Source organism: Felis catus, chromosome D3 (assembly GCF_018350175.1).
Source record: "Felis catus isolate Fca126 chromosome D3, F.catus_Fca126_mat1.0, whole genome shotgun sequence".
Lineage (NCBI taxonomy): Eukaryota > Metazoa > Chordata > Mammalia > Carnivora > Felidae > Felis > Felis catus.
Genome location: NC_058379.1, coordinates 48,965,102 through 48,981,422, shown reverse-complemented (window position 1 = coordinate 48,981,422; position 16,321 = coordinate 48,965,102). Strand labels below are relative to the sequence as shown.

The 16,321-nt window shown below is 46.5% G+C and overlaps 1 protein-coding gene across 1 annotated transcript in view; it reads left to right on the top strand.

Annotated features, from left to right (window-relative positions):
* The first annotated feature begins 230 nt into the window (after positions 1–230).
* The window catches only part of KCTD1 (potassium channel tetramerization domain containing 1), a 188,391-nt gene continuing 172,300 nt past the window's right edge, over positions 231–16,321 (top strand). The window contains exon 1 of the mRNA XM_019815100.3: positions 231–364. Coding sequence (XP_019670659.1) covers positions 356–364 — 9 coding nt within the window. The 5' untranslated portion in view covers positions 231–355. The remainder of the gene's footprint in view (positions 365–16,321) is intronic.

Here is a 16,321-nt window from a genome sequence, read left to right as displayed (position 1 = left end):
AAAAAAAAACCTGGAAAAAAAATTCCTATATGTGTATTTATCTATACGTATACGTAGAGCTTTATTTTTGAAGGAGATCAATTGTCTGCCCAGTGATCAGTTAATTTGATTTAAGTTTTATTTTGGAGATTGATTTAGACTGGAGGTAGAGGCATGAGCTAATTGTATCCTGATCCTTGCCTTGAGGGGTTTCAAAGCCCTGGAGCAACTCTTCTCTGTATTTTGTTCTGTCTACCTTAGCCAAGCTATTGCATTTCTCTCTGGTGTGGCGAGCCGAGCAGATCGCTGGGAGAGAAATCGGAAAAGGGGGGAGAGGAAAAGGAAAAGGGGACTTGGAGAGAGACTTTGTGCTTCAATGTTTCAGGTAAGATCTGACGGTTTGGGTTTGTTATTATTTGCTAAGGAGGGTATGGCTGGGACTTTGGGCGCAACTCGCTTTTACGCATGTGCCAGGCATGGGGCGAGAGCGCGGCACACTCGCACACACACAGCCCGCCGCGGCGGCTCGGGATCCGCTCGGGCCGGCGGCGGGGCAGCGGCCGTCGCCTGCTCCGGGGCTGCTTCTGCGGGTTCTCGGCTTGCTTCCTCGAGCGGGAGCGGGCGCGAGCGGGGCGGAGCGGGCGCGGCCGGCGGGGCCGGGGCCGGGGCGGCCGGAGCCCGCGCGCCGGGGCCCGGTTCCGGATCTGGAAGCTGAGCAGCCGCGGCTCTCGGAGCCTGTGCCAGCGCCGCTCGCCCGCCCGCCGCTCGCGCGCCAGCCTCCCCGGCGGCCGCTTCGCCGCGGCTCTCCCCCGCCCTCCCCTCACCCCTCCCTCCTCGCCGAGCCGCGCGCGTCCCTTTCTTCCCGGCGCAGAGCTCCGCGCCCGCACAGCAGCCCCGCCGAGAGCCTCCCGGCGCCGCGGGCCCGGCCCGCCGCCGCCGGCCCGAGCGCCCCCAGCCGAGCGCAGCGCCCAGCGGGGCGCGCGGGGGCGGCGGCGCCCCGGGCTCCGCTCCTGCCGCCTGCCGGGGGGTGGGGGCCCGCCGCCCCCTCCTCGCCCGCAGCCTCGGTGGCGCCCCCGGACGCCCAGTGAAAGACGCCATTGTGGCTGCCGAGCGGATCGGGCCCCGAGGCGGTTTTTCCTTCCCCTTTTGCCCGGGCCGGACCGCGCCGCTCCCTCTTTGTGAGCCGCGGCCGGTGCCCAGCGCTGTCCGCCGTCCGTCTCCGGCCGGGCTGATCCGGATTCGCCGCCTCCGCCCACCCGGGCGCCTTTAAAGCCCCCTCCCACCACTCCCTCCCTTTTCCAGCCCCCCCCCCCCCTCCCTGGGTGCAAACGTTTCATTTATTTTTAAAAAGCTCTCATTCCTCTTCCTCCCCACCTCCTCCCCGGATAAAGGGCACGGCACATGCTCCGGATTAGAAGTCTCCTTGGGAGGCGGGGACGGGGGAGGGGGTGGCGGGGTGGGGGAAGGATGTGAGCGCTGCAGGTAATGGCTGTGGCTTTGCTGCGCTCGCCTCTACTCCGCGATGCCTGCAGCGCCGAGTCCGAGTCCGGAGCCCGCATCCTTCCCTCCCCTTCTGGCGGCCAAGGTTCCCTTAAAGGGACAGAGTGTCCCGGCCGCCTCCCGTCTCCGTGCCTGAACCAGCGCTTGGGGCACGGAGGTGGGCGGGAGGGATGCAGTTTGGCTCCTTTCTGACCTCTTTCCTCCCCTCCATCCCCCCACCCCGCCGCCCCTCCTTGTTGAAATGTGAAGTGTGCTTCCTCTCCCGCCCCCCAGAGGGACCCGGCTGGAAAATAGAGTCCGAGCCTCCTCAAAAAAGAACGGGGTGGGGTGGGGGGCGCGTTCTGGCGAGTTCGCGTTAAAAGTGAGGTCGACCCCCAAAACATCCAGGGAGAGAGCACCAGACTTGAGGTGCAGAAATCCCTTACCTGGACGCGTGCTCCGCACGGCCGCCCCAGTACCGAAACTTCCTAGCTAGATCGGGTCGGCAGTGTCTGCCTTTGTGCTTTCGAACACTTGCAACTGTCGTGGAAATGATTTTCTGGTATCAAAACGTTTTCACCGTGACTGTGCTTCGGGGGCCGGCTGGGCGGAAACCAACTAAGTTAGCAAAGTTGCAAATGGGGCTGTCGGCTTTGTGCGTGGAGAACAGCACGCAGGAACTGCCCAGTGTCCCCGTGGCACCGGCTTCCTCGCTAAGAGGTGCACCGCAGTAGGCAGCAGTAATTTGGTACAAATGCTGCATTACCTTTTAGATCATAGAGAACTGGCGGCTGCTTTCAAGCAAATCTTTGACGCGTGTGTGTGTGTGTGTGTGTGTGTGTGTGTGTGTGTGTGTGTCCTTGGTGGAACTGGGAGAGACATAACAGTTTAACATACTCATTCTTTAAGAAACGTTTGCCTTCTGTTTTCAATCAACTAAGCTGGCAGCTAGAGATACAAGTTTATTTGAGAATACCCTCTGGGTACCAAGCATGCTTGGATTGTTTTAGCAAATTAAAAATGAGCAAAATGCTTTTACCTTCTCAGCAGTAGACTCCTTAAGAGACCTCCTGTTTTGTGTGTATGTGTGTTCTTTGGAGAAACATCTTCTGTGTTTATCTCAAATGTGTTTTTAATGTGGAAAAGGAGAAAATAAAGGATTTTTAAAGGCTGAGGCTGATGCCTTGCATGATTCATTAAATCTGATTTTACATCAAGGAATTTACCTGCATATGTAGGAAACCGTGGAATCTAATAGCTAACCTCCTTGGTGAATTTGAAATAGTAGTGGGTCCATTTGTCTCCTGGATAATGGGCGAGGTGCCGATCTATTCCTCGTGTTTATATTTGTGTGGCATTTGGCTTACCGTGAGGGGCTGGTGTTCAGGAGACCGCACACTGGCGGCAACAATTTGGCTCAGGAGTCCTGCTGCTGCTTGAATGCAAAGAATTGTTAGCGATTGTTATGATGACAGTAGGTTTAATGTTTACTAATTAGGTTGCAAAGGTGACCGTTGAATTTTAAAACTTTGCATCACGGAGAAAACTTCATTGGTTTTAGGCAATGTGATTACAAAAAAGAAAGTAGGCAAACATATCATACGTTTGCTGGGAAGAAATTTTGAAGCGGATGGAGCGTGAATGATAGTTGGCAAAAAATCTCCCACCACAGTATTCAAAATGACTGCAGTGATTTTGCTGTATTAATTATGCCCGAAGCACAATATAAAGTTCTCTAACACACACTAGAGGTCTCTCTTCTAGCTGTAAGATTTTCATATTTGTAATTCTTTGCCAGGGCTTGCATAGTAGGGGTGCGCAATGATAGCTTGGTTCATCCTTATTTAAGTAATAGTGATTTACTGACCATCCACATTACTCTGATGTGAGGTATTTATTTCGGAGAATATTCAGTAATTATGGTACAAATTATACTACCTAAGTACTGGGAAAGTAAATGTATTAAGACTTCTACTAGATGATGATGAAAATGTATTATCCCATTTGTTAAATAGCATTATGGACCTTTTGGCATACGATTATTTATCCAAAGCAGTTTGTTGTTAAATGTAAAAGTAATTAGCGAAAGATGTATTGTATCCAAGAACTTTCTGAAAATTAAACTTCCATGTAGTTCTAGGTTTAGCAATAAGTTGTTTGCACAAATGCTTTCTTTTCTCAACATCTTAAAATCAGAATGATCGTTCCCTAATTCTGAAATGTGGTGTTTTCTGCTAAGATCTTTTCCATTTTGAATCATTCAAAGGATATTTGTTTGTGAGCCATCAGTTCATTAAGGCTTATATTTAGTTGGATCTTAAACTGTATTTCCGGACCTTCTTTGGGACTGCAATTTACAGTTTCCCAAGCAAGGGGAGCTCTTATTTTCTCCATCTTTAGGATGAACCATCTTGGGAATAAAAATGAAAATTTCGGATGCAAGCACGTTTGCTTATTTTAATAGCTTACTCATGCAGAAGCGAGAAACAATTCAATTTTCTTAGGCACTCTGGCTTTTCATTCATAAAAATGTACTAGATGTAAATCACGTTAAGCGTGTTGATGAGTTTGATTTGAGATAACAGTGTGGAAGGCAAAACAGAGAGATTATCCTTTAAGAATAACAAGCCAGTATTCATTCGGTTCATTTATTGATTCAACAAATATTTATTTGTGCCTGCTGTATACAAAACACTGTGTTAGATGCCAGAGACCCAATGGTGAGAAAAAGCATTCAGAGTCCCCAGTCTCCTGGAGCTTAAGATTCACATGGAGAGAGACAGACGTTAATCAAACAGTTGAACAACGATTAGAGCTTTGAAGTATAAGGGACTTATCAGATTTGTGTTTTGAAAGGATAATTCCAGTGTTACTGTGGGCGATGAATAGTGGCACCAAGAATGGATGAGGCATAGCCCTTGGAAGACTATAACAATCATTCAGGCAAGAGAAGATATAGCTGAGGTTCAGGTAGTAGCAGGGGAAACAGAGGGATGGAAGGTAAAATTGTAGGCTGTATTTAGAGGGTGAAATTGATAGAATGTAGTAAAAGGATTGGTTTATCAGTGAACAAGAAGAGAGATGTCGATGCCTAGGTTTCTGATGTGTTAACTGAACAGACATTGGGATTCTGAAGACGGGGCAGATTTTGTAGCTTTCGCTTCATTTCTAGTAGCCAGAATGAGGAGCACTGATGAGTCTCATTTACATCCTGTGGAACTGAGCTCACAAGGGAAACCGGAGTTCCTCCAACCTCTCCACTTGCTTGACAATTGTGTATGGAGCATGTACCGTGTCAGGCGCTGATCTCCCTGCTCTCACCCTGTTATCCAGGGTGCCTTTGCATTTATGAACTAAACCGCGATGGTCTGTGTATCCAATTCCAGCTAAGTTGGAATTCATCATTTTAAAAAAAAGTTTCTTAATGTTCATTCATTTTTTGAGAGAGACAGAGTGTGAGTGGGGGAGGAGCAGAGAGGGGGGAGACACAGAATCCGAAGCAGGCCCCAGGCTCTGAGCTGTCAGCACAGAGCCCGACGCGGGGCTCGATCTCACAAACTGCGAGATCATGACCTGAGCTGAAGTTGGACGCTTAACCAACAGGGGCCACCAGGCACCCCCTCATTTGAATAGGCCCGTGTTTAACCTTCTGAAAGACAGTCAAGTCTGTGCCTACAGTGCAGGTAATTGTGTTAAAAGTTTCATGAGCATATATTAAATTATTAGAAAACTTCTTCAACCACGCTTTTTAAAAGCCCACCGACATACAAATACCTGGCACAATTCTTAGAGATCAGTAACAGAAGTTTCCAGAACCTCAGCACAGTAGCATTTGTTTGGTCTGATTTGAGTTAGCTCTGCTTTCTCCCCCTTAGTTAGATTTTAGTGCCTGTGTCCCCTCACTTTTTGTACTGATCCTAGGCTAGTGTGTGTCTCAGTACTACACTTTAATACTTATGTGGAACTGTTTTCGGTATTTCTAATATTTTGTCCATTCTTTCCATTCATTCTTATTTCTCTAAAACGCGTTCCCTCACATTGCGCCTCACAAGCACGTGCAACAATCAGGAAATAGTGTTTTGCCCAATATGTTATTCACCACCAAAATAACATTGGCTGATGAACAGTAGATTAATTTTAAAAATAATCTTAAAATTAGGTATTCAGTTTTTCTTTCAACTTCAAAACTGATTTGAAAGAGAATTTCAGTGAAAGAAATCTGCCATGAATGCTTATAATAGCCTTTCCCCTTTCTGTTTGTACTTCTAGGAAATTCCAGGTTGGAGCTCCTTCCAAGAAATTCGGGTTTCAGTTATTTCCAGGAAACAATTTGAAAACCACTCTCTGCGTAGGAGTTTGATACACAAATGTGATTCCATAGGATGCTTTTTTTTTTTTTTTTGGTGATTCTCATGTGGGTGGCCCTGAGGGCAGGCTGTGCTTGGACAAACATCTTCATTTCAACCAAACACATGGAGATCCGTTTCTTCTATAAATATGGGAATGATAATAACTCTCCAACCTGCCTTATAGGATGTGGAGAGGCAAAATATGAGTATGTATAGCAAACTGATGTGTAAATAAATAGCATCAAGCCAGCCTAAGGGCAGTTTTTCTAAAGGATCCATCCAAATTCTGGCCCCTTGCTGCAAATAACGGAGGGCAGTCTAGACTACTTCAGTAAACCCCCAAAACAACACTGTAAGCCAGCCCCCATCTTACAGGTGTATGAAGCAAGGAATAAAAAGATTCTGTGACTTGTCTGAGGTCAAAGACTAGGCTACTGGCATAGCAGAGAATCTAGTCCAGCGAGCTGACTACAAACCCCTACCCACCATTAGCCACTCTCCTGTCCCGCCTACACTTCTACTTCTTTCTGTCCAGTAGAAACTATTTGAACACTTTTCAGAGGCACTTGGCACAGAGTGTTTTTCTTCTCTGCCACCAGCTTCCATTCGTCGTCTCTTCTCTTCTTCCTGCTCCCATCCACCCTGGCATCCCCTCACTAGCACCTGCACCTTTCCTACTCGTACACAAGAGCAGAGAGAGAACAAATGAAAAGCGATTTGCGGTTGTTGTGATCATACATCTGAATCGCTCCCTCGCTGCTGCTGAGCAAATCATTCACTCTCCCATATCTGTCATGCAGGCCAAAATGCGGATTTGTTTTCCATTCAATGAGAACCGACGATAATTCAGGTCTTGCTGTCGACACTGAGGCTGCTGTTAGGAAGAGTTAAGAACTGAAGAGAATGTTAACTAGATAGATTTCAGATGCTTGCTAGAGGAAGGGATATTCTTCCTGATCAATCTTTCCAAAGCATCTGCTGCTACATTACGTAGTGTTGTGTGGCACTTTTACTTTACCGGGATTCTGTGCTAATGGGACAGAAAATGTGTGTAAAATGAACGACCCAGACTCTCTACATGAGAAAAAACATCTACATCACCCCATGTTGCCAACCCTTCTCTCCTCCACCCGTCCACTCCCACTACCCACATTCAAATCTCACTCCAGCTCTAACTGTATTATCTAGTGTAAGTTACTTAATCTCCCTAAGCTTCAGTTTTCTGAACTGTAAATGAGACAGGAAGAGTCACTCTAAATGAGATAATAGTATAAGGTCTTTGTAAATGAAATAATATAAGATCATTGACAAGGAGATAATAATAAATCCTAGGGTGGTTCTGAGGACTGGATGCATGTGCCTGGCACGTAGTAAGCACTCAGAAAATATCCATTTGATATCATTAAATGGGGCTACGTTTATTCCTCTTTGCTTCCTTAGTTCCTGATATGTGCCTGGCACACAGGATAAGTGCCCAATAAGTAATTACTGGATACATGAACACAGAATTTCAGAGAACACAAGAATAAGGCCAGATGGTGATTTCACTTCCCTGTAAGTACTTTTTGCCATTGACAGGAGGGTCCAAGTCCTGCCAGATGCCCTTGCTGGATAGTTATGGGCTTATTCTAACCAATTCGATCAACCATTTGGGAACAGACTAACTCTGATCTGGGGAACTAGTAATGCCAAATAGGGCATTGCTTCAAAGACATCATCAGCTTACCTTTCAGTTACTCACATGATAGTCCTTCTGTGCACGGTTGTCATGAGATTTCCAAGATCTGCAGACGTTTAGAACTGATTCTGTGAAATGATGAAACCACTAGGTTCTGAACCCATATTGGGAAATCAGTGAATTTGCTTATTATACAGCAAAGAAACATCGGAACAGATCTGATACCCATTCCATCCAGCAGATGGCAGTGGTATACATTCACAAGCAAAATTCTTGGCCTAGCCTCTGGTCTTTCTCTTACTTTCTCACCATTGCCCCACCCTCAGTGCAAAGGGAAGCCTGAGCCAACTTTAAAAACCTCCTTTGGCTCCTTCACAGAAACAACTGAGGCTCAACAGGGGTGGCTGGAAGAATCCACCCCTCGGAGTTACCCATTTCCCCCTGTGCTGTGGACCAGGGAGGGGAGAGAAAGCAGGCACGGTGGTCTATTCAGATCCACTCGCTGTCAGTTTCCCAGAGACAAGTTAAGAGATCTGTTTTCCTATGCATTTAAGCAAATCAAGTGCTGTCAACCTCTGGCATGCAGGATGCTGGCACATGCTGTGCGTTAAGAGCATCTGGGTTGCCAGTTAGTAATCAGGAATACTAGTGAAGGTGATAAGCCATCTGAGGCAGGCATGTGCCACCAGGGAATGGAACAGTCATGTGCAACTAGAGACTCGCATGTAACCCTCTGATGTCAGCGTACTGACATCAGCTGCCTCTTCTACTTGCTTAGAACCGTGGACCCACCATTAGCTGTATGACCCGAAACCTTGGCTTCACCCACCCCTGAGGGTTGTGGTAAGAATTAAATAGTAACACCAGTATAGCACCTCCTATGTGCCAGGATGTTTTCCAAAGACTTTGTAATATAGTATCTAATCCAATTTCCATTTGTCACCCAAGAGGATGGTACTGTTAGTATCTTTGAGATGAGGAAATCAGGGCCCAGAGAGATTAAGTAACTTGTCCAGGGCCGCATACTGGTGAGTGACAGAGCCAGGATTTGGATGCTGCACCCAGGCTTCCATGTTTGTGCTCTTAACTCCCAGGTACTACTGCCTCTTCTTAATAATGGTTGCTACCAGTAGTTAGTAAGTATTAAGCACTTTTCTTGTGCTCGGAATTTCACGTATGGTAGCTCCCCTATTCCTCTCAGCCACCTATAAGGTGGGTGTCATTAATCTCCCACCTTAGCAAGTGAAGAAAAAAAATATTTACTACTCTGTGCCCCCCAGGAAAACAATTTAATGGGGGAGATTGTACTATATTACAGTGCTAAATGGTGGGTCCCTCTGTAACTACTAGAGTGATTTAGAGATAAGAGAAATCAACAGTGTGAGTATACGGGGATTTTTTTCAATTGTATAAGATAAGGCACATGAAAAAAAACGTTAAATGTCTTACCCTTTAAAATTTCTATCAGGGCCTTTAGGTATTTAGAACCTCAGAACCATTTTCAGAAATTGTGAGTGGCCCGCAAAGATGGGGGTTGGTCTTATTTCTGTTTAGCACTGGTTTCCTCTCCAGAATCACTGCTCATCATTTTTTGAGGAGGTAAGAAGGTCCAGGTGCTTTGCCAGATGGCCATCACCTTCCTGTATACATGAGGGCCAACTCTTAGCACAGCGCTATTGCATATGAGTTCCAGGAATTCACATGGGGAAAGAAATTCACCTGCTATATGAACTAACTCAACCTCTCTCTGATCAGAAATGCCGTCCCAACTCTGGGAATAGGAAGCAGGTTTTAGAATCTGCAGTCTAATGACTTTGGACCTGACCTTTCTTCAGTATGCTTGAATGAAGTTGGGGAGAACAGACAACTCTCTAGATGAGGGCCACAATTTCAGAATGAAGCCTTCCTTCATGCTGGCAATACTATAGTTCAGTGGTCCATAGTATTGAGAAATGGATCACTCTAAGGTTGCACAAATTAAACTAGCTAAGAGCTGCAGGTGGTTTTCTATAGGAAACACAGATCTTAATTTAGACCTACCTCTAGTGTAGCTCATCCCCACTTAGTAGAAGGACCCATGGGAATTCATGACCAGTGGATTCACGGGGACCCCGCCAGTCATGTATATTGCTGGGCAATGAACCAGAGCTGACCAAGTGAAAGAATGGAAGTTCTGTAAACTTCTACCTTAAGAAATCAGAGACGTTTCTTATCATTTTTTTTCTTCCAATTAAGCCTTTGTGCTCATGCAAATCTTTGAACAATGTTATTCTTTCATTTCTGATATGCCTTTATGTCTAAATGCATTAGAAACTTAAGACTATTTCTGGCTAAAGCACTTTAAAAAGCTTAATCATTTAGCTCTGTATAATTGTTTAAGGGGTCTTCTTTGTTTCTTTTTTTTTTCCCCTTTTTAGGAAAATTCCGAGTCGAAATGCGTTTTAAGATGTAGGCCTAGATTCTAATTTTACTTTGGAAACATGCGCCCAGATTCCTTTGAGTCACATTTTTGTTTTCATTGTACCATTGAAGCATTCATATATCCCGAATTATTTCTGACAACTTTTTTGCAAACTACAAATGCGTGGTAAACACCATTATTCTGCTAGGGAATGGGACAGATACGCTTTTTAACACTTGAAAATTATACCTTCTGATAAATCTGTGCTGACCCAACAACCATTTATTACAAAAGTAGATAAAGTGCTCCTGAGTTGATTGATTTATAAAGCTCTTTGCAAATAATTGCTTTAAAAAAATTTTTAATGCTTTTATTTATTTTTGAATGAGAGAGAGACAGACATTGAGCGGGGTAGGAGCAGAGAGAGAGGGAGACACAGAATCTGAAGCAGGCTCCAGGCTCTGGGCTGTCAGCACAGAGCCAGATGCAGGGCTCGAACTCACGAACTGTGAGATCATGACCTGAGCTGAAGTCGGATGCTTAACCAACTGAGCCACCCAGGCGCCCCCCCAAATAATTGCTTTTAAAATCAGGTTTTAAATATGAGTTTAGATAGCCAGACATATAATACAGAAACTTAGGGTCAGTTTTTTTTTACTTAAGAGGTGATGATACAGCTTCCATGTGATCTATCTTCTCCTTTCCATTGCTGTCTAGCTTTTGGCCTCATAATTACTTTTCGGTAACTCTGTCAAAGCATGGACAAGGGGAAAGAAAGGAAATAGTTTTCAAATCCATTTCTCTTCCTTTCCCTCACCCCCCCCCCCCTCCACAACTTGATAAAGTACGTTGGGAAAAAGTCAGCTCTTGAATCGTGCTAACAGAGGGACATAACAAGATGAATAATCCAAAGGAATAGGCAATCCAAAGTCATTCGTATTCAAATCTTGATGTGATTTATGAATTAGGCTAATATTAAATTTTGCAATCTTAATTTGCACATTACAATTGGACACACATTTTTCTTCTCCATTTCAACTTCTGCGGTCATATTATATGACCTTAGCATTAACACGAATGACTCATCTCACCCCTTAAGGAATAGTCTTTCCCAGATTTGAACACGAATCAGACTTCTCAAAAGTGTTTTCTAGCTCAATGGTTCTGGACTTTTAGTATGCATCAGAATTGCCTGGAGAGCTTGTTAGAATCCTGCCTCCACCCTGACTTTCTGATCAGAGAGGTCTGGGATGGGAGCTGAGAATTTGCATTTCTAACAGGTCCCCAGGGGATGCTGATAGTGCTGTCCCAGGGACCATACTTTGAGGACCTCTCTTCTCAGGGAACAGAAGGCCCTTAGGGATATTCCTAGAGAGAAATAAAAAGGATTCATCAGTCAAGTAGATTTGGAGCACACTGTACCTTTCTTTGAAGTCTTGTTAAGTATTTCAAAAATTTGTAGAAATCCTGCAATATGTGAATCAGTTTTCTAACTCATGCTTTCTAAACTTAGTTGACCACGGAGCCCTTGATTGTGATAGTAGCGTCAACTGTCAGAATTACCGCTTATGGAACGCCTTAGGAAGGGCTGCCCCACTTCACGGTGCATTGAGGGGCTAAACTTCAGTCCCCCTCCCTCCATTTCTTGTCACACTGGCAGCCACCTGTGGACACACGCTGGTGTCCAGCAAACTCTGGCTCCAGCCTCCTCTTGTTGACCAGAGTATCTCATTCTCCGACTCGTTCCTACTAAACCCGCTTTTCCAGCCTTCCCTGCTTCCTCTCTTCTTACGTCTGCGATCCTCCCTCCCTCCCTGTCTGCCTTTCTTCCTTGTCATCTCTCTCCTTTTCAGCCATTTCCACAGCAGACTCACTAGCACCCTCAACTCCTTCCTCACGTGGCCCCCTCTGTCATTCCTACCTTGCCAGTGCAAGTCCTGGATAACCTTTCTCTTTCCACACTTTTGATCCTGGGAGCCTGAGTGACAACGGGTGGAAGGTCACCTAATTCTTTCATTGGCGCCGTTGCAAAGTCGTTTCGTCCATTCAGCTCGCAGAGACTCCCTTGGTTTTTACTGTGTCAGGCACTACCCTCAGCCTTAGAAATAGCAACAAGCAAGCCAAAAAAAAAAAAAAAAAGAATCCAGAGTCCCATGGAGCTTACATCGCACAGGGGGGAATGATAACTTCATCAGATACCACTAAGTACGATGCAGAAAATTAAAACAGTGTGGTTAGGTGAGACGTCCACAAGGAGATGACGTTGACGCTGATGTCTGGATGGCCATCACGGTAGCTCACCTTGCCTGGCCCCTTGGTATTGCATGGCAGCCCCCACTTTAGTCTTATCCCATTCCCCATGGAGGCTTTTCTGGATCTTTTTACTCCTCTCAAATTCCAAACCCATTCCCACTTATCAGAAAAGCTGGCCTCATGATTATTGAGAAGCTGTCTCCTCTCGCCACTCCCTGACGCCAGAAATCCCATCCGTGGCTCCACTAGTCCTCTCTGCCTTTCCTGCTGTGCCTTGTCTTTCTCCTGTCACTGGCCCCTTCCCTTTAACCAACAGCCATTTGCCGAACAATCCATCTATTTGTGCCCCCCCCCCAATTCATGTGTTTAAGTCCTAACTAGCCCCCAGTGTGACCGAATTTGGAGTAGGGCCTTTATGGAGGTAACGAAGGGTAAATGAGGTTATAAAGATGAGGCCCTGATCCAGTAGATTCCGCAAGATTAGTTTCTTCAGAAGAAGAGACTCCGGAGAGCTTGCTGTCTCACAGCCATCCACATGCCAGGAAGAGAGCTCTCCCCAGAAGCCAAATCCGTCAGCCTCCGGAACTTTAAGAAATAAGTTTAGGTGTTTTTTTTTAAGCACCCCATTCTATGGTATTTTGTTATAGCAGCCCAAGCTGACTAAGACACGAACCAGAATACCCCTCTGCCTCCTGCACGGGCCTTCCTCCCCTCACGCCAGTGCCCTGCCCACGGCAGTCTGGTGCCTCACACCTTCCTCCCCCTTCCCTCCCTCGTAGGTCATCCTTCTCAAATCACCTTTTATTTTAGAGTGTGTTCTTGTGCCTTTTCAAAATGGAACAGCACTTCCAGACCTAGGATGTTCTAAAAGGCTTTACTTTTAACTTTTCTTGGGATCAGAACCTCTGCAGTCTTCCATAGTTTCACGGCACTTGACTGACCTTAAACACCACATTCGATCTCTGCTTGTCCCTTACATCCAATCCTGTAGCTCAGCGAAGTGCCCCCCCCCCTTCTTTTTGGTCAGTTTCTCAACTGGATGTTTTTTTGAAACAATTTAGAGAAATAGAGAAATGTTCTATTTTGTATTTCTCTACCTCCACACCATTGGTTTGTTACTTCTTTCCAATTAGAAAGGTAATAGCCCTAAGCAGGCGTGGAAGTGTAACAAGCAAGACTGGGAAGACGGTTGGTTCTTTTTAAGGAAACTTACCCTCCTAGATTCTATCTTCTCTGTTTAATTTAATTAGAATACCATCAAGCATTGCTTATTTGGTGGCATATTGTCACAGACACATCTCCATAGGCGCTGGATCTCCAGGGGAAGGTCATTGTTTCTCCGGATCGACTGTAGCATCAGGACCCCAGTTCCTCTCTGTGAGGGAGGGGTGATAAGAGCTAGAGATGAAGTAGAATCAGGTCAGTTCACTTCACTGCCACCATGGGTGTCCTCCAAAGCCTCTGTGCTGATCAAGGAGTTTCTGGGTCTACCCCCATCTCACCTCCACCAAGGAAGCCAAAAATTCCTATCCAGCATTGCGGTGATTTCAGAGCAACCCCAAGGTTCCACAGGGCATGGAAGAGTGGCAGGCAGAGAAGGGAGGACTGACTGAAGGATGTCGATAAAGCACTTTGCATAGGGCCTGCCGTGCATAAGTGCTCAGAAAATGATAGTGATTTTTATCGACGCCATCATCATCATAATCATTGCTGTTGCTCATTGTGCGCGCGCGCGCACACACACACAAGCAAACACAGTTGTATAGGGGTGAGGATTCTTTCCGGCTCTATGTGGAACCTACGAGGATTGGAGGAACTCAAGATGAAGTTGTGCAGCTCTCCGTGGAGATCTGACACCTGCCATTGTAGTTGCCTAGAGGGCTGGTAGGGAGTCACTGAGCTGATGCTGTAAGAAGGCATGGAGCTGACGCTGCGTGTCTTAATCCCATCAGATTAAGTGAGTAGGTACTTAACAAACAGCTAAGTGTTTAGGCAAGCATGGCCTGCCAGAAGGAATGCACCAGGGGTTCTAGGATGAGGGGTTGTCATAAGTTGGGAGTGAGGGACGTCGGCGACAGAGACCAATGGGGAAGTGAGAAAATGCAAGGGAACAGAAGATGCGTCTCAGCTCCCAGGCTGCCTGTGGAGCATTTGAGGAGCAAAAGGTCAAGCCAACAGGGAAGAACATGCCCTGGGAAGAACTCACAAAGCCGAGAGTAAGCAAAAAAAGGTAGAGGAGCTCCTGGTGTAAAGAAAGTGTATTTTTAAAAATCCAAACTATACAGGGGCACCTGGGTGGCTCAGTCGGTTAAGTGTCCAACTTCGGCTCAGGTCATGATCTCACGGTTCGTGAGTTCCAGCCCGGCGTCCGGCTTTGTGCTAACAGCTCAGAGCCTGAAGCCTGTTTCGGATTCTGTGTTTCCCTCTGTCTCTTCCCCTCCCCCACTCGCACTCTGTCTCTGTCTCTCTGTCTCTCTCTCTCAAAAATAAAGATTTAAAAAAAATCCAAACTATACAAGTAGAATAATAGACTCTATGCTATGGGTTATAAACAACCAATTAATCAGGACCGTGTGATCAGGCACTGTGGGGTTCCAAGGAAGGCAGAGCCTCTGCCCTAGATGCTTGGAATCTTGGGAGGAAACAAGATAAATGACAGGGTTGGGGGGGGCAGGAAACAGGGGGCTGGAGGCCCAGTGGTGAGCAGTTGGGAAGGTTTGCTGGAGGAGGTGAGGGTATAAATCGGGTTTAGAGGCACACCAGGCTGGGACAATGAAGGGGACCGACAAAGCAGGGGTGAACATGCAAAAATGAATGTGAAAGGTGGCCGAGAGATTAACCCACAGAAGCGGGGTTTGGGGGAGGAGAGCATTGAGTCCAGTGGCCTCCTCCTCCTGATCCCATCCCACTTGGTCTGTGATCTCTGTGTGTTGGCCACTCTTGAATCCAACCATCAGACTCTGCCATCCTGTCTGACGTCCTGTCCCTAAGCTTTCCCTGCTGTTTCCTCTTTTAAATATCCTCTCCAGGGAACCTCACGTCCTTAGACTTGAGTATGAATGATGCAGCTGATTCCACTCTTTTCCACCTGTGTGTGTCTAACTGCCTAGTGAACAGGTCCAGGTGGCAGAAAATACCCTCTCATGAGGCCCCAGAGGAACTCTTCCCTCCTGGTCCCCCTAACTTTCCTCCCTCCTGTGAGGGCTTTCCCACCCACCTAGGTGCTCAATAAAAAAATCCTTGGGATTTCCCTCATCATGTGCTTTCCCTCAACTACCTCCTTGACACACACACACACACGTGCACACGCATGGACACATGCACACACATGCACTCAGGTGCACACACACTGAGTCATCTGTTATTTCTACCTCCTAAAGGTCTCTGTACTCATCACCTCCTCCCCACCCCCCATGCTCACCTCGTCCTTCTCTTTCCTGTGGGCTTGTCTTTCCCAACACACTTTCTGAACGACTCCCCACCTACACAGCCCCTTCATGCGCCCATCAAAATTCTTTTTTTTTTTTAATTTTTTTTTCAACGTTTATTTATTTTTGGGACAGAGAGAGACACAGCATGAACGGGCGAGGGGCAGAGAGAGAGGGAGACACAGAATCGGAAACAGGCTCCAGGCTCTGAGCCATCAGCCCAGAGCCCGACGCGGGGCTCGAACTCACGGACCGCGAGATCGTGACCTGGCTGAAGTCGGACGCTTAACCGACTGCGCCACCCAGGCGCCCCTCAAAATTCTTTTTAAAACCCCAATTCAGAAGATTAGAATGCCAGACTCCATTTTAAACAAAAATTTTACCTTTCTCTACATACACGTGTGTTTGTGTTGACCGCGTGACCGTCAAGCAGCAATGTGGCCCCGGGGGTTCAGAGCCTGCCCTCTGGTCCGAAGCCCAGAGAAGCTTCTTAACGCTCCCCCATCTGTAAGTGCAGAAAATTATTTTGTCTTCGACACAGGGCTGTCGTGAGGATCAACTGAGCAGAGGTCTTACAACAATACCTTGTACATAGTGAGCACTCGTTACAGGGAGGCAGGGTGCGAGAGGGAGGGAAAGAATAAGAAGGGAATGCAATAACATTATCAATGTTTACCTCAAGGCCACAAGATTTGCGTTTTCTCATTTTTGCTTCTTTATGTTTTTTCGATATTTTCTGTATCTTTCCAATTCT